The following is a 21,367-nucleotide window of genomic DNA, read 5'->3' as shown; positions in this document are numbered from 1 at the left end:
GTATTTCACCTTGGGTGCATAATCAAGTGCTTTGACAGAACCCATCTTATTTTGGGAACCTTGTAGGTCTCTCAGATCAACAGCTAACTTGATAGGTTGTAACCACTTTCTGGAACTGGGTGTTACAAGCAGGGCCAAATATTTTAGTGTTAGGCTTCATCCCACCTTCTTCAGCACCCCTCTCTTTTACCATATATCTTTTTATTGACAACTTCTATACTTACAGAAAACAAACCATGGTATTTCCCTCCCCCTCCTCCCCCACTTTCTCCTTTATAACTCTGCTGTCCATCATATCCCCTTCCTCTCTCCATTAGTCTCTCTCTTAATTTGATGTCATCATCTTTTTCTCCTATTATGAGGGTCTTGTGTAGGTATCGTTAGGCACTGTGAGGTCTTGGATATCGAGGCCAAATTCTGTCTGGACAGTTGTATGTAAGGAGTGGTACCTTCCATTGGCTCTTACATTCTTTCCACCACCTCTTCCACAATGGACACTGAGTCTTGGTGGATATGTGATGTTTTAGTGCTGCCCATCCCTTTTTCTCAATACTATGTTGCCTTTTAGGTCACCCAGTGGTCATTGCCATCTGAAAATAGAAGCTTCTCTAACCAGAAGTGAGAGTAGCATTAATATGAGTATGAACATTAAGTATAGTGCTTTCAGGGCAATTTGGTGAGAGTAATATATGCATTCATCCAGACAAGAGCTGGCTTTATACCCCTAAGGTTCATGACCTCCCCTGCCATGGCTTTTGATTAGGTTTTCAGTACCAGGTACATATTCCTTTTAATAGAGTGGGCCTTCAGTCCAATTATAGAGCAGTTTGTTTCCCCCAGAGCAGACATGCCAGTATTGTAATTGTTCAGTCATTTGGCCTGTCTGGCCAAACTCGAGGTTTCCAGTGTCCACTATTTTCACTGCTGATGACTTCTGTCTCCTATAAGACTGCATACATTGCAGCTTTTTTTCCAGCTTTCAGTTGTCTGGGCTATAGGGAGAAGGTTTTCTGCTCAGCACCAGCTTGATTTCTCAGTGACATTGCCTATCAGGTAGTGAAGTCTTCAGCAATAGGGTCTTACTAGGACCTTGGCAATAGCCTGTAATGTTTGGGGGTAACAGGGACCTCCCTGGCCAACAATAATGGGAAGGTATCCTATCCCAGGCACTGAAAATTTTCTAGTAACAATCTATGGCTTCTGGATGTGCCATTATTTAAGAAAGTAGATTTTCATATGTCTTATTCAGAATATCTTGAATTTTGATTGACCCTCCCCCCTGCCTTTCTTTTATACAGTCTCTTGCCCTCACCTTGCTTAGGCCTTTCCCCTCCCTGTAATCTGTTCTACTTACATATATACAATACCATCCCCTAAAGCCCTTCCCTCTCCTCCCTCCCTTATATCCTTTTTCTAGCCTATGGGCCTCTGCTACTGATTTTTGGTTACAGGTCACACACAAGCCTATACATTTGTAGGTAGGATCTACATATAAGACAGAGCATGTGACATTTGGCTTTCTGGGCCTGGGTTACCGCACTTAGTATAATCCTTTCCAGATCCATCCATTTCCCTGCAAGTTTCATAGTTTCCTTTTTCTTTACTGCTGAATAGAAGTCCATTGTGTAGATGTACCATATCTTTATTATCCACTCATCTGTGGATGGATATCTAGGCTGGTTCCATTTCCTAGCTATTGGTAATAGAGCAGCAATAAACATGGTTATGCAAGTATCTCTAAGGTAGTGAGAAGAGTCATTAGGATATATGCCTAAGTGTGCTATAGCTGGATCATATGGCAAATCTATTTTTAGCTGTCTTAAGAACCTCCACACTGGTTTCCACAATGGCTGTACCAAATTACATTCCTACCAACAGTGCAGAATTGTTCTCCTTTTACCACATCCTCACCAACATTTACTGTATTTGTTTTCTTGATGGTAGCCATTCTGATGGGAGAAAGATAGAATCTCAAGGTAGTTTTAATTTCCATTTCTCTGATGGCTAAGGATATAGAACACCTTTTTAGATGTTTATATGCTATCTGTATTTCTTCTGGTGAGAACTCTCTAGTACCATAGCCCATTTTTTGATTGGGTGGTTTGATTTCTTATTGTTCTGCTTTTTTGAGTTCTTTGTGTATTTTGGATATTAATACTCTGTCAGATGTGTAACTGGCAAAGATTTTCTCCAGTTCTGTAGGTTGTCTCTTTGCTCTATTCACAGTGTCCTTTGTTGTACAAAAGCTGTGTAATTTCATGAGATCCCAGTAGTTGATTAGTGGGTTTGCTTGCTGAACTATTGGGATTATATTCAGAAAGTCATTAACTATTCCAATATGTTGAAGTGTTTTCACTACCTTTTTCTCTAGCAATTTCAGAGTTTCAGGTCTGATATTAAGGTCCCTGATCCACTTGGATTTGATACTTGTGCATGGAGAAAGACAAGGATCTATTTTCATCTTTCTACATATAGAGATCTAGTTTTCCCAACACCACTTGTTGAAGAGGCTATCTTTTCTCCAATGAGTAATTTTGGCATTTTTGTCAAAAATCAGATGTCTGTAGCTGGCTGGATTAACTTCTGGGTCTTCTATTCTGTTCCATTAATCTACATGTCTGTCTTTGTGCCAATATCAAGCTGTTTTTGTTACTATGGCTTTGCAATATAGCTTAGATACCACCATCCTTATTTTTGTTGCTCAAAATTGTTTTGGCTATTCTAGGTTTTTTCTGCTTCCAAATGGAATGTAGGATTGTTTTTCCCATTCTTGTGATGAATGCCATTGAAATTTTAATGGGGATTGCATTAAAAATGTAAATTGCTTTTGGTAAGATTGACATTTTCACAATATTGATTCTTCCAATCCAAGAACATGGGACATCTTTCCATTTTCTTGTGTCTTCTGCAATTTCTTGCTTGAATGTTTTAAAATTCTTATTGTAGAGCTCCTTCACTTCTTTAGTTAAGTTTATTCCAAGATACTTTATTTATTTATTTATTTTTTTGAGGCAATTGTGAATGAGAGGGATTCCCTGATTTCATTCTCTGCATGTTTGTTGTTTGTATATAGGAAAGCTACTGATTTCTGTGTATTTATTTTGTATCCTGCTACATTGCTAGAAGTGTTTATCAGCTCTAACAGTTTGCTGGTAGAGTTTTTAGGGTCTTTTATAGAGAGAGTCATATCATCTCCAAATAGTGATAATTTGATCTCTTCCTTTCCAATTTGTATTTCTTTTATGAGTGTCTCTTGCCTTATTGCTATAGCTAAGACTACCAGTACTATATTAAATAAAAATGGGGAGAGTGGACACTCTTGTTTTGTTCCTGAATTTAGTGGAAAAGCTTTGAGTTTTTGACTGTTTAGTATTATATTGGCTGTAGGTTTGTCATAAATAGCTTTTAACATGTTGAGACATGTTCCTTCTAGTCCCAGTTTCTGTAATACTTTTAACATGAAAGGATGTTGGATTTTGTCAAATGCCTTTTCTGCATCTATTGATATGATCATGTGATTTTTGTCCTTCAGACCATTTATATGATGTATTACATTTAGTGATTTGAGTATGTTGAACACTCCCTGCATCCCTGGGATAAAGCCAACTTGGTCTGGGTGAATAATCTTTTTGATATATTCTTGTATTGTATTTGCCAATATTTTGTTCAGAATTTTTGCATGTATGTTCATGAGTGAGATTGGTCTGTAATTTTCTTTTTTTATTCTATCTTTGCCTAGTTTGGGTATGTGGGTGATGCTGGCTTCATAGAAGTTCAGTAGAATTCCTTCCTTTTCTATTTTATGGAAAAGTTTGAGAAGCATTCGTGTTAGTTCTTCCATGAAGGTCTGGTAAAATTCACTAGTGAACCCATCTGGGCCTTGGCTTTTTTTTTTTTTACTTGGGAGACTTTTTATAACTGCTTGTATTTCTATACTTCTTATAGGTTTATTTAAATGGTTTATCTCATCTTGATTTAATTTTGGTAGGTCATATGAATCAAGGACATCATCCATTCTTTAAGGTTTCCAAACTTAGATCCATATATATTCTTAAAGTATGTCCTTATAATTGTCTGAATTTCTTTGGCATCTGTTGTAATGGTACCTTTTTCAGCTCTAATTTTATGAATTTTTGTCTCTTCTCTCTTTCTTCTGGTCAGATTTGCTAAGGGTTTATCAATCTTGTTTATTGTTTCAAAGAACCAACTCTTTGTTTCATTGATTCTTTTTTGTTTCTATTTTATTAATTTCTGCCCTAATCTTTATTATTTCTTCTCATCTACTGATTTTTGGTTTGCCTTGTTCTTCTTTTTCCAAGGCCTTAAGGTGAAGCATTAAATTGTTTATTTGTGAACTCTCTGATTTCTTAATATAGGCCCTTGGAACTATAAATTTCCCTCTTAGGACTGCCTTCATTGTGTCTCCAAGATTTTGGTATGTTGTATTATCATCATCATTTGATTATATGAATTTGTTGATTTCCTTTTTGATTTCTTCTGTGACCCACTGATCATTCAATTATGTACTGTTTAGTCTCCAAGAATTTCTGTATGCTCTGTAGCTTTTCTTGTTGCTGATTTGCAGTTTAATACCATTGTGGTCAGATAGAATACAAGGGATTATTTCCTATATTTATGGAGATTTGTTTTATGTCTATTTTAGAGAATGTTCCATGTGCTGCTGAGAAAAATATATTCTGCAGCATTTGGATGGAATGTTCTGTAAGATATCTGTTGGGTCCATTTGTTCCATGACATCATTTAATTCAGATGTCTCTCTGTTTATTTTTTGCTGGGATGACCTGTCAATTGCTGAGAGTGGAGTATTGAAGTCTACCACTACAATTGCATTTGATGTTATCTCTGACCTAAAGTCTAACAGTGATTGTTTGATGAAACTGGTACATATATGTTTAGGATTGTAATGTCCTCCTGTTGGAGTGTTCCTTTAATCAGTACAACAAGACCTTTATTTTTCCTTACTAATGTTGGTTTGAAGTGTATTCTGTCAGATATTAGAATAGTAATCCCTGCTGGTTTCCCAGGCCTATTTGCTTGAAATACCATTTGCCATCCTTTCACCCTAATGCAGTGTCTATCTTTTATTGAGAGTTGAGTTTCCTGGAGGCAACAAATGGCAGGATTCTGCCTTTGAATACAGTCTGCAAGACTGTGTGCATTGAGGCCATTGATATTAAGAGTTATTATTGAAAGGTATACAGTTATTTTTGCCATTCTTTTTATTTTGTAGTGTTTCCTTTAGTCATTTTAAAAAACCATATTATATTAAAAAAATTTTATTAACAACTTCTATGATTATAAAAAATATCCCATGGTAATACTCTCTCTCCCCCAACTTTCCACTTTGAAACTCCATTCTCCATCATATCTCCTCCCCCTCTCAATCAGGCTCTCTTGTTTTGATGTCATGATCTTTTCCTCCTATTATGGTGGTCTTGTGTAGGGTAGGTAGCATCAGGAACTGTGAGGTCATGGATATCCAGGCCATTTTGTATCTAGGAGGAGCATGTTATAAGGAGTCCTACCATTCCTTTGGCTCTTACATTCTTTCCACCACCTGTTCCACAATAGACCCTGAGGTTTGGAAGGTGAGATATTGCAGTACTGATCACTCTTGTCACTTCTTTCCAGCACCATGATGCCTTCTGAGTCATCCCAAGGTCACTGCCATCTGAAAAGAGAAGAGTCTCTACCAAAAGTGCGAGTAGCATTAACATAGGGGTATAAACGGCCTCAATGCCCCAACCAAAAGACATAAGTTTGCAGACTGGGTTAAAAAGCAGGATCCTTCAATTTGTTGCCTCCAAGAAACTCACCTTTCTACAAAGGATGGGCACTATCTTAGGGTGAAAGGTTGGAAAACGGTGTTTCAAGCTAATATCTGACAAGGTAGACTTCAGTCCAGTACTAGTTAGGAAAGATAAGGAAGGTCACTTTATATTGATTAAAGGCACACTCCAACAGGAAGACATTACAATCCAATGCATATATGCACCTAACATGGGGGCTCCAAACTTCATCAAGCAAACACTGTTAAAAATAAGGTCACAGAGAACACCAAACACAATGGTAGTGTGGGACTTCAACACCCCACTCTCATCAATTGACAGGTCATCCTGGCAAAAAATAGATGGGCATCTGGATTAAATGAGGTCATAGAAGAAATGGACCTAACAGATACCCAAGGACATTTCATCCAAATGCTACAGAATATACATCCTTTTCAGCAGCACATGGAACATTCTCTAAAATAGACCCTATATTAGGACACAAAACAAATCTTAACAAATACAGGAAAATTGAAATAATTCCTTGCATTCTGTCTGACCACAATTGGATTAAAGTACAAATCAATAGCAAGAAAGACCATAGAACATACACAAAATCATGGAAACTAAATAGCACACTACTAAATGATGAATGGGTCAATGAAGAAATCAAGAAGGAAGTAAAAAAATTCAGAGTCAAATGATAATGACTACACAACATAGCAAAACCTTTGGGACACAATGAAGGTAGTCCTAAGAGGTTAACTTATAGCTGTAAGTGCCTATTTTAAGAAATTAGAAAGGTCTCAAGTAAATGACCTAATGCTTCAACTTAACGCCTTGGAAAGAGAAGACCAACGCAAACCAAAAATCTGTAGACAGGAAGAAATAATAAAGATTATAGCAGAAATTAATGAAATAGAAACCACCCCCGCAAAAAAAAAAAATCCAATCCAAAGAATCAATGAAACAAAGTGTTGGTTCTTTGAAACGATAAACAAGATTGATAACTCTTATCAAATCTGACCAAAATAAAGAGAGAAGAGACACAAACTAATAAAATTAGAGATGAAAAAGGCACTATCACAACAGGTACCAGAGAAATTAAAAAAATCATAGGGACATACTATAAAAACATATACTCCACTAAATATAAAAATCTGAAAGAAATGGATGATTTCCTTGATTTATATGACCTACCTAAATTAAATCAAGATGAGATTAATCACTTAAATAGACCTATAACAAGTAATGAGATCCAAGCAGTTATCAAAAATCTCCCAACTAAAAAAAGTTCAGGCCGTGATGGATTCACTGGTAAATTTTACTAGACCTTCAGAGAAGAACTAACACCATTGCTTCTTAAGCTTTTCCATAAAATAGAAAAAGAAGGAATCCTACCAAACTGCTTCTGTGAAGCCAGCATCACCTCGATACCAAAACCAAGCAAAGATAGAACAAAAAAAGAAAATTACAGACCAGTCTCCCTCATGAACATAGATGCAAAATGGCACAGAATAAATATTCACACTGCAATAGATGGCATTGGGCATAGCAAAGAAACATTCAACCAATACACGATTTAAAACAACCAGGGCAAACATCAAACTCTGTAGCTTCAAGTCCAGCAACTCTAGCCAGTGACAAGTCTTCAAGTCCGATAATTCTAACCAGCAACAAGTCTCTGGCATTCCAATTCCGCCCCTCAACAAAATACTGGCAAACAGTATACAAGACTATATCAGAAAGATCATTCATCCCACCCAAGTAGGCTTTATCCCCGAGATGCAGGGATGGTTCATCATATGCAAATTGATAAATGTAATACATTATATAAATGGACTGAAGGACAACAATCATCTCATTAGATGCAGAGGAACCATTTGACAAATTCCAACATCTCTTCATGATAAAAGTCCTACAGAGACTGAGAATAGAAGGAGCATATTTCAATATAATAAAGGGTATTTATGACAAGCCTATAGTCAACATATTACTAAATGAAGAAATACTGGAAGCCTTTCCACTAAAATGAGGAACAAGACAAGGGTGTCCACTGTGTCTACTTTTTGGAGGTCTTAGCCATAGCAATAAGGCAAGGCATGCACATAAAAGGGATTCAAATTGGAAAGGAAGAGATCATGTTATCATTATTTGCAGATGGCATTATTCTATACATAAAGGACCCTAAAGACTCTACCAGCAAACCGTCAGAGCTGAGAAACACCTATAGCTATGTAGCAGGATACAAAATAAATACACAGAAATCAGTAGCCTTCCTATAATGCTAACCACAAACACACAGAGGATAAAATCAGAGAATCACTCCCATTCACAATTGCATCAATAAATAGATAAATAAAGTACCTTGGAATAAACCTAAGCAAGAAGTGAAGGATCTCTACCATGAAAACTTTAAAACACTCAAGTGAGAAATTGCAGAAGACACTAGGAAATGGAAAAATATCTCCTATTCCTGGATCAGAAGAATCAATAGTGTGAAAATGGCAATCTTACCAAAAGCAATCTACACATTTAATGCAATCCCCATCAAAATTCCAATGGCATTCTTCACAGAAATAGAAAAAACAAACCAAAAATTCATTTGGAAGCACAAAAATGCTTGAATATCTAAAACAATACTGAGCCACAACAATAAGGCTGGTGGTATCATCATACCTGATTTTAACCTATACTGCAGAGCCATAGTAACAAAAACAGCATGCTACTGGCACAAAATGAGACATGTAGATCAGTGGAACAGAATAGAGGACCCAGATGTAAGTCCAAGTATCTATAGCCACCTGATAATTGATAAAAATGCCAAAAATACTCATTGTAGAAAATACAGCATTTTCAGCAAATGGTGCTGGAAAAACTGGATATGTATCTGTGGAAGGATGACATAGATTCTTCTCTGTCTTCATGTACAAGAATTAAGTCCAAATGGATTTAAGACCTTAACATCAGACCTGAAATTCTGAAACTGCTAGACGAAAAAGTAGGGGAAACCCTACAACAAATTGGTCTTGGCAAAAACTTTCTGAAGATAACCCCAATTGCTCACGCAATAAAACCACAGATTAACTGCTGTGACCTCATGAAATTCCAAAGATTTTGTACAGCAAAGGACACTGTGAATAGAGGCAACCTACTCAATGGGAAAAATTCTTTGCCAGCTATATATATCTCATAAGGGTTAATATCTAGGATATACAAAGAACTCAAAAAATTAAATAAAAAGAAATCAAATAAGCCAATTAAAAAATGGTTTATGGGCTGGAGAGATGGCTTAGTGGTTAAGTGCTTGCCTGTGAAGCCTAAGGACCCCGGTTCGAGGCTCGGTTCCCCAGGTCCCACGTTAGCCAGATGCACAAGGGGGCGCACGCGTCTGGAGTTTGTTTGCAGAGGCTGGAAGCCCTGGCGCACCCATTCTCTCTCTCTCCCTCTGTCTTTCTCTCTGTGTCTGTTGCTCTCAAATAAATAAATTTAAAAAATTAAAAAAAATGGTTTATGGAACTAAATAGATAGTTCTCAAAAGAAAATTTGGATGGCATATAAGCATCTAGAAAATTTTTCTACATTCCTAGTCATCAGGGAAATGCAGGTTAAAACTATGTTGAGATTCTATCTCACTCCTCTCAGATTGGCTACTATCATGAAAACAAATGACCATAAATGCTTGTGAGGATGTAGAAAATGAGGAACCTTTCTACACTGTTTGTGGGAATGCAATCTGATCCAGCCATTGGGGAAATCAGTGTGGGGTTTCCTAAGAAAGCTGAATGTAGATTTACCATATGACCCAGCTATAGCACTCCTAGGCATATATTCTAAGGACTTATCTCATTACCTTAGAGATACTTGCTCTACCATGTTTATTGCTGCTCATTTCACAATACTAGGGAAATAGGACCAGCCTAGATGTCCCTCAACTGATGAGTAGATAATGAAGATATGGCACATTTATACAATGGAGTTCTACTCAGCGCTAAAGAAAAAGGAAGTTATGAAATTTGCAGAAAATGGATGGATCTGGAAAGGATTATACTAAGTGAGGTATCCAGGCCCAGAAATCCAAGCATGTTCTCTCTCATATGTGGATCTTTGCTACAGATGATTGGACTTCTGTGTGAGTGTAAGAAAACTCAGTAGCAAAGGCCTTTAAGCTAGAAAAGAGAGATAAAGGGAAGATAAAGGAAGGGAGGGGGTACTTAATAGGATGGTATTATAAATATGTAAGTAGAAAAATAGATTAATGGGGTGAAAAGGCCCAAGTGAGGTCAGCGGAAGAGATTGAGTAAAGGAAAGGTGGAGGGAGGGCTAATCAAAACTAAGAGGATATAAATAAATCATATGGAAACCTACTTTTTGGACAATGGAACACTCAGGAGCTATAGATTGTTGCTAGAAAATTTTCAGTGCTAGGGATGATATACCTTCCAGTGAGTTGTTGGCCAGGGAGGTCCCTGATGCCTCCAAAACATTATAGGCCATTGCTGAGGCTCTTGGTTTCCCACCAGGAATAGATGGTAAGACCCTTTTGCTGAAGACTTCCCATAGTTGGGCTGCAATGCCATTGAGAAATCCTGCTGGAACTGAGCTGAGAACCTCCTCCATGTAGACCAGCTGATGGAAAGCTGGAAGAAGCCATTCTGCATGCAGTTCAGTGGGAGAAAGAGAAATCACCATTGAAGATACTCAACAGTGGACACTGCAAGCCTTATATTTGGCCAGCCAGGCCAAATGAGCCAATGGGTGCAATAGTGGCAGGTCTGTCATGGTGGAAACCAGTCACTCTCTAATTGGACTGGAGGCCCGCTCCATGGGAGGGAATACATCCCTGATAATGAAAACTTAAAACAGTTGTAGTCATGAGCCCTATGGGTGTAACATCTGCTGCCGCCTAACTACCCAGTAAGCATTTCTCTTAATTTTCCTACCCTTATAGTAATACTGCTCCCACTTTTGGTAGAGAATCTTCTCTTTTCATATGGCGGTGACCTTGGGAAGACTCAGAAGGCACCATAGTCAATTGTTTTAATTGTTATTTGTGTGTTGTTTATTTTTTCCTGTTTTCTCCTGTTTGTGTTTTGTGCTCTCCTTAGTGTGAAGAATTCCTTCAAGTATTTTCTGTGGAGCTGGTTTAGTTTCCATAAATTCCTTTAGCCTGTTTTTGTTGTGGACTGTCCTTATTTCTCCATCAATTCAGATAGATAGCTTTGCAGAATAAAGTAATCTTAGTTGTTATCTTTCAGAACTTGGAATACATCATTCCAAGCCCTTCTGGCTTTTAGAGTTTGTGTTGAGTAATTTGCTATTTTCCTGATGGGCTTGCCTTTGTAGGTGACTTGCTTCTTCTCCCTAACTGCTTTCAATACATTTTCTTTGGTTTGTGCGTTTAGTAGTTTAATTATAACATGGTTGAGGAGAGGTTCTTTCCACATTTTGTCTCTTTGGTGTTCTAAAAGCTTTTCTGCATTGGCTTTTCTTTCCCAATTTGAGGAAAATTTTCTTCTGTGATTTTGTTGTAAACACCTACTGAACCTCTGGATTGAAATTATTCTCCTTCTCTTAAACCCTGAATTCTTATGTTTGATCTTTTCATAGTGTCCCAGATATTTTGAAATTCCTATTCATACCTTGCTATTAGCTTGTCTTTCTCTTTGTTGGACTGTATTGGGTCTGCCACCTGGTCTTCTAGTTTACATATTCTTTTCTCTCCTTCATCCATTCCATTGGTGAGACTTTCCACAGTGGTTTATTTTTTATTTTATTTATTTATTTATTTTTATTTCATTGACTGTATTCTTCAGAGCCAGGATTTTTCAGCCTGGTTTTTCTTTGGTATTTCTATTTCCTTACTCATGACTTGTAATGACCTCTTTATTTCCTGTGTTCTCTTCAGAAGTTTGTTTTCTTTTTTAGTTTCTTTGTTTCCCTTTATTTCTTCTCTGATTTCTTTTAGCATAGATACCACTTGAAATCTTTGTTACGTATTTCTTCTATAACTGTCTCACTGGTGATCATTTGTTTGATTTATAGTTTTTGGTGGGACTGTATTGTCTTGATTTTTTGAGTTTTTTTGTATTATATTGTAGCAACTTTGGCATCTTGAATTGATTTGATGCTTGTGTTTTCTACTTATGTGTTCCCAGATGTGGCAGTCCATCTCTATATACCCTCAGGATATGTGTTCAAGGTGCCACGTGTTGATCTTTTATCCCAATCAAGCCATAGAAGTAATACTAGGTGTTGAGTTTGCTTGCTAAGCAACTATTCTAATTCTAAGGTGGAATAATTTACTGGTAAATTCTAAACTTCAACTGAGTAACATACACAATCAATAAAAACCAGCACAGAGTATGCTATTGTGGGGATTAAAACAAACAGATAGTCATATAAAGCCCAAATCCCTAAGGGTATGTGTTGTTCTACACTCTTAATCTTGTCAGCTGGGAGGTAGAGATTTCTGTTCTGAATTGGGTTCCAGGTCAAACTGGATCTGGATCAGACCTTGCCCCTAAAAATGACAGATGCAAAAAATAAAGGCCCTATATATATGAAAGCACCAAAGGCAATAAAATTCAACTCCCAAATATAGGTTATTTGAAAATGGTAAAGCCAACCAAGAACATAGACCCCATAACCTGCCCTGACAAAGAAAGATTAGCTCTTGCAGGACTGTGTACCTGTTTATTTTGTCAGTCAGCCTTGTTACCTTTTGGGATGGCCTCCAATCTCACCAATGCTGAGTGTTTGCCTCCATCCCTCCGTGTTCTGCTGTGCAGCTGTACCTCTGATCAGCTCTGCTAGCTGCGCTCCCACTGGGTGCTGAATGCGGGAGGTTTGAGGTTCTGATGGTGGGGGGTGGAGAGTTCAGACTTCTGGAGTTAATCGCACTTTCAGTAGCTCCAACAACTGTAGTCAGTGACAAGTCTTTAATTCCGACAATTCTAACCAGCAACAAGTCTCTGGTGTTCCAATTCTGCCCCTCCAGCTAGGCTACTCACAGTCCTGAAAAACTTCATCTGAGGCTGGCAGCTCTCCTTAGCAGCCATCTTGCTGTCCCAGCATCTCCACTGGGTCTCCGCTGCAACCCATGGTTCTTCCTCACAGCTCCATGGGGATCTCTATGCAGGCATCCAGCAAACTTGCTACATACTGCCCATGGTTGTTTCCAAAACACAAGAGCATGTTGCAAATTCAGTGACCTTCCCTGCATTTCTTATATTCCATAATACCAGGTGGGGTGCCAATTTGTTAAACCGGGGCGGGGAATAAAACAGACTTTGAAGAACTGGATACTCCTTGAGCATTCAGGCCCCTTCAAAAGAGTCGACATTCTTCCTGTTGCCCTATTGCAGGTCAGCTGGCCGATCTCAAAGGTTGTAATCTCTTAATTGCTGCTGTATAGGTAGGAGTTTCAGCCTAAAGGTTTCATTTTTTTCTGTGCTATTTTCCTCTGCTCACACAAGTCCATTTCTACGCAATGTAATCCTGCACAAATTCTCAGAATATGGGCATAAGAGCAAGGCTGTCACACAAAATGCTTCTAGCCCAGTCCATGCAAAGCTCTTTTTCACCCTCATAAGCCAAACCTTATTGTCCTTAGTTCTTACTGTATCCAGATCTTTCAACTCTGACTAGAATAGTCCATCAATCTGTACTTTCAGCATTGCAAGGTGTCTGTTAGGCAAAGGTTTCAAATCCTTTCACGTTCCTCTTGAAAATCAGCTCCAAAAGGCCAAAGTCACACAATCAGTTTTCAAGCAGTAATGACCCTACTTCTGGTACCAACTTTTGTTGTAATCAGGTTTGTAGTGCTGGTAGAAAACACCCAACCAAGAGCACCATGAGAGAGTCAGGGATTTAGGTCTGTAGTTTTTTTTTTTAATTTTTATTAACATTTTCCATGATTATAAAATATATCCCATGGTAATTCTCTCCCTCCCCACCCCTTTCCCATTTGAAATTCCATTCTCCATCATATTACCTCCCATTACAATCATTGTAATTACATATATACAATATCAACCTATTAAGGATCCTCCTCCTAAGTATTTTATTTTTTTATTTTATTTATTTATATATTTATTTTTGGTTTTCAAGGTAGGGTTTCACTCTGGCTCAGGCTGACCTGGAATTCACTATGTAGTCTTAGGATGGCCTTGAACTCACGGCGATCCTCCTACCTCTGTCTCCCCAGTGCTGAGATTAAAGGCATACGCCACCATGCCTGACATAAAGTATTTTTATTTTTATTTGGGAGAGAAAAAGGCAGGTAGGGGTGGGAGAGGCAAAAATAGTGGGTGTGCCAGGCCTCTAGCCATTGTAAAGGAACTCCAGACATATGTACCACTTTGTGCATCTGGCTTATGTGGGTCCTGGGGAATTGGACCTTGGTCCTTTGGTTTTGCAGGCATGCACTTAACTGCTTAAGCCATCTCTCCAGCCCTCTGGTCTTGATAGTATAACGATGCTAGCTTTATAAAAGTTGGAGTGTTCTCCAATTATGTTAAAAACTTGATAAAAATGTATTCAGTTCTTCAGTGAAGGTTTGGTAAGATTTGGCTGAGAATCCATCAGGTCCTTGACTTTTCCTTTGGCGGAGAGGATTTTGTTTGTCTGTTTTTTGTTTTTTGTTTTTTTTCCCCAAGGTAGGGTCTCACTCCAGGCCAGGCTGACCTGGAATTCACTATGTAGTTTCAGGGTGGCCTCAAACTCATGGTAATCCTTTTACCTCTGCTTCCCAAGTACTGCGATCAAAGGTGTGCACCACCACTCCTGGCGTGGGGAGGTTTTTGATTACATTTTCAATATCGTGAATATAATAGGTTTGTTTAGGAGATTTATCTGCTGTGGATTTAGTGTTGGTAGGTGGTATGTGTCTAGGATTTCATCCATTTCTTCTGGGTTATCCGATTTTTGTGGAGGTTTTAGAGATACCTGCTGATGATTCTTCCAATTCATTGATGTCTGTTGTAACTTGTCCCTTTTCATTTCTAATTTGTTGAGACTTTTTTTGTTGTTGTTCAAATTGGTCAGGGGTTTATCAATCTTATTTCTGTTTCGAAGTAGCTCTTGGTTTCATTAATTTTCTTAGTTTCCAACTGATTCATTTCAGCTCTGATCTTAATTCTTTCTTTCTATCTGAAACGCTTAGGGTTGGATTGTTTTTGTTTTTCTTCCACCTTTAGGTGGATGGTTCAGTTATTAATTTGAGATCTGTTTTTGTTATGAAGGCATTTAGTGCTATGAATTAGGGTGGAATGTTCTGTAGATGTCTGTTACGTCTAATAGATTTAATTCACTGCTAAGCTCTATTATTTCCCTGTTGATTTCCTGCTTGGATGATCTATCTATTGATGAATTTGGGGTATTGAAATCCTGTAGTATGATGGTTGTTGCTGTCAGGTTCACATTGCTGACAGAAAACACCTGATCAAGAGTAGCTTGTGGAAAAAAAAGGGGGGGTTATTTTGGCTTACAGTCTCAAGGGGAATCTTGATGGTGACAGGGGAAAACAATAGCATGAGCAGAGGGTAGGCACCACCTCCTTGCCAATATTAGGTGGACAACAGTAAAAAGAGAGTGGCATGGGGAAGCTTGCTATGACACCCATAGCCTGCCCACGCAACAATACGCTGCCTTTAGGAGGCTTTAATTTCCAAATTGCCATCAGCTGGGGACCTAGCATTCAGAATACCTGTTTCTGGGGGACACCTGAATCAGATCACTACAGTGGTCTTGGAATTTATTTCTTGTTTGTTGTTGAGTAGGTTTTGTTTTATAACTGTGGTGCACCAATGTTTGGTACATACACATTTATGCTTGTGATGTACTGTTATTGAATTGTTCCCTTGATGAGCAAAAAGTGTCCTTCTTTGTCCTTTTTGTATTATTTTTGATTTGAAGTCTATTTTGTCATATATTAATGCAGCCATACCTACTTGTTTCTTATTTCTGTTTGCTTGGAAAATAGTTTTCTTTCTTTTCACCTTAAGGAGGTGTCTGTCTTTGTGGTGAGGGATTTCTTGAAGACTGCAGATGAAAGGGTTCATTTTTCTGATTCACCTTGTTAACTTGTATCTCTTTATGGGTGAGTTAAGACCATATATATATATATATATATATATATATATAAGACTATATATATATATATATATATATATATATTTAGTTTTTCAAGGTAGGGTCTCACTTTAGCTCAGGCTGACCTGGAATTCTCTATGTAGTGGCCTTGAATTCACAGTGATCCTCCTACCTCTGCCTCCCGAGTGCTGGGATTAAAGGCGTGTGCCACCACTCCTGGCCCCAAGACCATCAATATTTATGTTACAACTGTGTGGTTTGATTTCATCCATGCCATGTTGGAGGCTTTGTGGGGTTTGGTCCCACGTGGGCACAGGTAGGTGGATATCAGCAGTAGGGGTGATGAGGGCAGGGAGGGGGTGTGGGGCACCTGGTTCCACAGACCAGGCTGGAGCTCAGGTCTGAGGATTTAACTGGTGTAGTTGGTGAGAGGAGGCAGCCAGCAATGTGGCTTACTTAGCATGATCAGAGGAGGTGGCCAGTGCTCAAGAGATTTGCTAAGATAGGAGTTGCAGGGTGGGGAAGGTGACCTGCCGGGTTGCTGGTGGCATAGATTGGGCGCACAGGTTCCAAACATGTTGCACCTCTCACTTGCTCTGACCTCACACATCTGAAACACACTGCGCCCCTCACCATCCCACAGTGCACAGGTCCCAAACATATGCCACACTCCTCTCCCTTTGGGAGCCCATAGGACACAAATATGCTGAGTACCTTACACACCTGGAGCTCATAGGCACCAAATACACCATGCACCTTACCAGCTTGGAGCACACTGGCCCCTCATCCACTTGAAGCACACAGTTCCTAAACACACAGTGCCCCTAGCCAGCCAAGAGTGCACAGGCCCCAAACACCATGAACACATCAGTTTCTTGGTGTGCACAGGCCTCAAACACAATGCCCTGCTTTAGCTGTTTGGAGCGCACATGCCCCAGACATTCAGCTCCCCTTACTCACCTGGAGTGCAAGGCCCCAAACATACTACACCCCTCTGAAAATTTATATTTTAAAGATGAGCAGGTATTAATAATGTCAGGCCCTATCCTCAGGCTGCATTGGCTGTTAGTAAGTGCCTGCTGGAGCATGAAGGGAAAGCCTTTGTGGAGATGGTGAAGTCAGGGAGGAACCGGACACCTCTTGGGTCATTCCATCCCTGTCATGCTAGGGCTGGAATCAGGGACCCACCCTCGTATAGGCTGAAGCCATATGCTACCATTTTGTCTAGGTCTCACAGTTACTGGCTCATGGAGCCCCAAAGGTTGAATAGACAGAACAGGGGAGATAATCTATTTGTGACTTGAACTAAGGGGGAAAGCAGACATTGAAATAGAATGATGTAAAATAGCAGAGCCAGAAGCCCTGTAGTACCAGGGAGAGACAGACTGGAATTCCTGGCATTAGCATATGTGCACTTTCCCTAGAAAGCACTACATCTGTTGCGCTTACTTCCAACAATGTTGTATGGACTGAGAGAACAGCTGTGATCACAAAGAGTTGGAATGTAAGATCAGAGCCAAGTTACCTTGGTTTACCTTCAGTCTCTTAGTAGTCATTTATTGCCCACCTCTGTGTCTCACCTAGTATTGTTATCAGGAGCAACCGTTTTGGACTGTACTAACAGACCACCAGCTTCCGCCAGCCCAAGGGCTAAGAATGTCATCAGATAGCATCTGAAACCTGTGGTTGAGATTTTTCCCTGCTTTGCTCTAACCTGATCTTGGTTTATGACTTTTTTTTTGTTCTGTACCTATAAGACCTTCATAAATTATTAATACATGGAACATGGAATTGGAGTAACCTAAATTTGTGTGCCTGGGCCATGGTCATTTATATTTGGCTCCAAAATAATCTCTCTTTGGGCTGGAGAGATGGCTTAGCGGTTAAGCGCTTGCCTGTGAAGCCTAAGGACCCCGGTTCGAGGCTCGGTTCCCCAGGTCCCACGTTAGCCAGATGCACAAGGGGGCGCACGTGTCTGGAGTTCGTTTGCAGTGGCTGGAAGCCCTGGCACGCCCATTCTCTCTCTCCCTCTATCTGTCTTTCTCTCTGTGTCTGTTGCTCTCAAATAAATAAATAATTAATTTAAAAAAAAACAAAATAATCTCTCTTTTATCCATTTTGAGGTGAGAGCTGTGTCTTTTGTGTTGACACATACCTAATGGACATTAACTCTTTCCAAGTATACATTTGGGGATCCCAGGAATTGTTCTTTCACCCCAATCAGTCATCAAGAAGAAGTCCCTCCCAGGAGAACTACCAGCTGGTGACTAAGTTTTTAGTTTGTAAGTCTTTGGGAGTATTTAAGATCCAGATCATAACAATTAATGCATTTGAAATTAAATCATAGACCTTTAAAAAAATTTATTTACTCACACTTGTGTGCACACAAAAATCTCTTGCCCATGAAAAGTAGTGCCCATCATCTTCATGTGTACCATTATTATGTGTGGCTGGGGATTCAACCTAGGTTGGTAGGCTTTGCATGCAACTACCTTTAACCACTGAGCCATTTTCCCAGGCCCTAAAACTAAGACTTTTAAAAGTTAACTCATTAAAAGTGCTATTTGTGAAGGGATAGTGGCAAACACCTGCAATCTCTAGAACTCAGAAAGCTAAGATTAGAAAACTTTAAATTTGAGGCTATAGAGCAAGACTCAGTTTCTAAGGAAAAAAATGCTGTTATTATAAATGCTGATTTAGGGCTGGAGAGATGGTTTAGTAGTTAAGGCACTTAACCTGCAAAGCCCAAGGACCCAGATTCAATTCTGCATTACCCACATAAGCCAGATGCATGTGGTGGTGCATGTGTCTGGAGTTTGTTTGCAGTGGCTAGAGGCCCTGGTATGCCCATTCTCTCTCTCTCTTTCTATTTGCCTCTTCCTAATAAAAAAATGAAGAGAAAAAGACTTTTTTAAAAAGAATCATTTTGAAGACTACTTTGTGGGGTGGGGGAGGGTCGGTCACTATTGACTATAAGACAAGCTATTGTAGAATGCTATCAGCTGTGATGATTTTCTCAATGTTAAGGTTTGGCGTTGCTACCTGAGGATCAGAATCAGAAATATAGATCTCCAGGAAATTTATTCATGGAAGAGAAAGCCATGCCTTTCCTGTCTTCGTCCATTCATCCAAATCAAACCCAAGAAAAACCACACGTTTCTACCATTTTACCTGATGAACAAAGCAGCTTCTATAGAGCGACTCATCAAGATTTTGTCTTAACTCCAAAAAACTCTTCTGGTTTGTACTTTGACTCACAGTATCAAGAAGCCCATGTGAAAAAAAACGATTCAAAGGAAGAAAACCCTAATCAACCTACAGGTAAGTTATGTCTCTAACAGGATTACCAAGTTGTCCTAAGACAAAAGTTGGCTTTTGTGTCTTTTTTAGTTCCATCCTCTATGTGTGGTAAAGTCACCCATGCTGTAAAGTCACTGATGATTGGACCCTGAGCTTTGTCAGATCAATTGTGATGCTTATGCTGACTTCTGGTTTCACAGGTAGCATAGGGCCTTCAAAAAGGGAGACATCAAGTTCTACATTTATTCTTTTTAGGAGAACTTAAAAAGAGTCTGAGTTTGATAAAAATCTTCGAGATGACTTTGGAGGAGTACCTGAAAGAAAATGTGACATGTGAAATAGGTTTGTGATGACAATTATTACTCATGAAGCAATCTCTTCTAGCCCAAACACATGGGTTGTCTTCATTGTACCTGTGTTCCCAATACTCGACACACTCCTGCAAGAGTAGTGGCATACAGTATTTGATGGTACAAACTCATGGAGCTTTCTTGGTACTTCTTTCTTGGTATTTCTGATCCTTCTGCCTCTGCCCCTTCAGCAATTTCCTACAAGCATGCGCCACCACAACTGGCTTTCTTGGCATTTCTGACATATTTTCTTCTAGCCTCTGAGTATGTGGGGTGCTGAGGATGGAATCAAGGCCTTACACATGCTAAGCCAATGCTCTACCACTGAGACACACCTTCCTATTTGGCCTTATTTATTTATATTAAAAAAAAAATACTATTCCTAAACCCAGGTGTGATGGTGCACACCTTTAATCCCAGCACTTTGGGAGGCAGAGGTAGGAGGATTGCCATGAGTTTGAGGCCACCCTGAGGCTACATAGTGAATTCCAGGTCAGCCTGAGCTAGAGTGAGACTGTACCTTGAAAAACCAAAACAATAAAAAATAAAGATAAGAATAAATAAAATAAAGATTAAAAAAATACTATTCCTGCCTTTTGTGCCACCATCCCTTTCTTTATATTGTAATCATCAGTACCTATGTTATTTTCCCTCTTTACAATTCTTATAATTTCTTCTGTAATCTTATAATGCTGTAATATTTATCATTATTACAGTAACTATCACATAATACATCAGTATTTAACATTCTTTGTGGAAAGTCAGTAATTTTTAGTATTTCTAAAATTTTAACTTTATTGTGGTGTTTTCAAGAATGTGTTTTTCTTGAGTAACTTATGTTATAAAAGTACAACCTAATAATAGGTATCTATACTTTGGATTTAGGACTAAATCCCTTTGTGAATAGTGCCTTATTCCTTAGAGTAACTCATTGACATGGAAAGCTCAAATATCTTTCATTTCTACATAATTTAGTTTCCTTACCTTAGAAAATTTCAAACTTCCAGAAAAGCTGTAAGTCCACTGCAATGATTATATTGAATGAATGAGTGAATGAATGAATATAGTTTATATTTATCATATACTTAGTTCATGTATATATGTATATGCTTATCTATAAATCTGAAGCTATGTTTATTTGTATCATTTGCTGAACAATTTCACTCTAAGTAATGTGCAGACATCATATAACTTATTCCTACTATTTTATTGTATATGAAATAAAAATGAAACATTCCTTTATGTAGCTACAATACTTTAAATTTTTCTTTTAAAGTATTCTTCATTTACTTAACAGCTCTAATAAACTACCTGCAACAGCTTTAAAGAACCACTGTGTTTTGAATTAAGCAGCAACAGGAGAATACAGTATAGCAATCTTTATTTATTTTTAAAATATTTCATTTATGTATTTATTTGAAAGTGACCATAAGAGAAAAAGAAGCAGATAGAATGAGAAAGAGAATGGATATGCCAGAGACTCCCTCCAGATGCACGAGCCTGCCACTTTGTGCATCTGGCTTTATGTGGGTACTGGGGAATTTAACACAGGTCCTTGGGCTTTCTATACAGTCAAGCATCTTAGCTGCTCAACCATTTCTCCAGTCTATTTATTTGTTTTTAATGTTTTATTTACTTGAGAGAGAAGGGGAGAGACAATAGGCAAATGAACTCCAAACACATGCATCACCTTGTGCCTTTTCATGGGTACTGGGGAATTGAAACTGGGTCCTTTAGCTTTGTCAGCAAATACCTTAACCACTGAAACATCTCTCCAGCCCTATGTTTTCTTCCTTTCTTTCTTTCTTTTTTTTTTTTTTGGTGTGTGTATAG

The 21,367-nt window shown here is 38.7% G+C and overlaps 1 protein-coding gene across 8 annotated transcripts in view; it reads left to right on the top strand.

Moving 5' to 3' along the window:
* Cenpj (centromere protein J) overlaps window positions 1–21,367 on the top strand; it is a 115,366-nt gene that overhangs the window by 31,732 nt on the left and 62,267 nt on the right. For 7 of the 8 annotated variants that reach the window (XM_045145966.1, XM_045145969.1, XM_045145968.1 and 4 more), the window contains 2 exons: window positions 18,912–19,205; window positions 19,440–19,526. In XM_045145966.1, coding sequence (XP_045001901.1) covers window positions 18,912–19,205; window positions 19,440–19,526 — 381 coding nt within the window. The remainder of the gene's footprint in view (window positions 1–18,911; window positions 19,206–19,439; window positions 19,527–21,367) is intronic. The other variant, XM_045145967.1, reaches the window with a different exon arrangement.

The sequence above is a fragment of the Jaculus jaculus genome, chromosome 3 (genome assembly GCF_020740685.1).
Source record: "Jaculus jaculus isolate mJacJac1 chromosome 3, mJacJac1.mat.Y.cur, whole genome shotgun sequence".
NCBI lineage: Eukaryota > Metazoa > Chordata > Mammalia > Rodentia > Dipodidae > Jaculus > Jaculus jaculus.
This window is presented reverse-complemented; position numbering and strand designations above follow the sequence as displayed.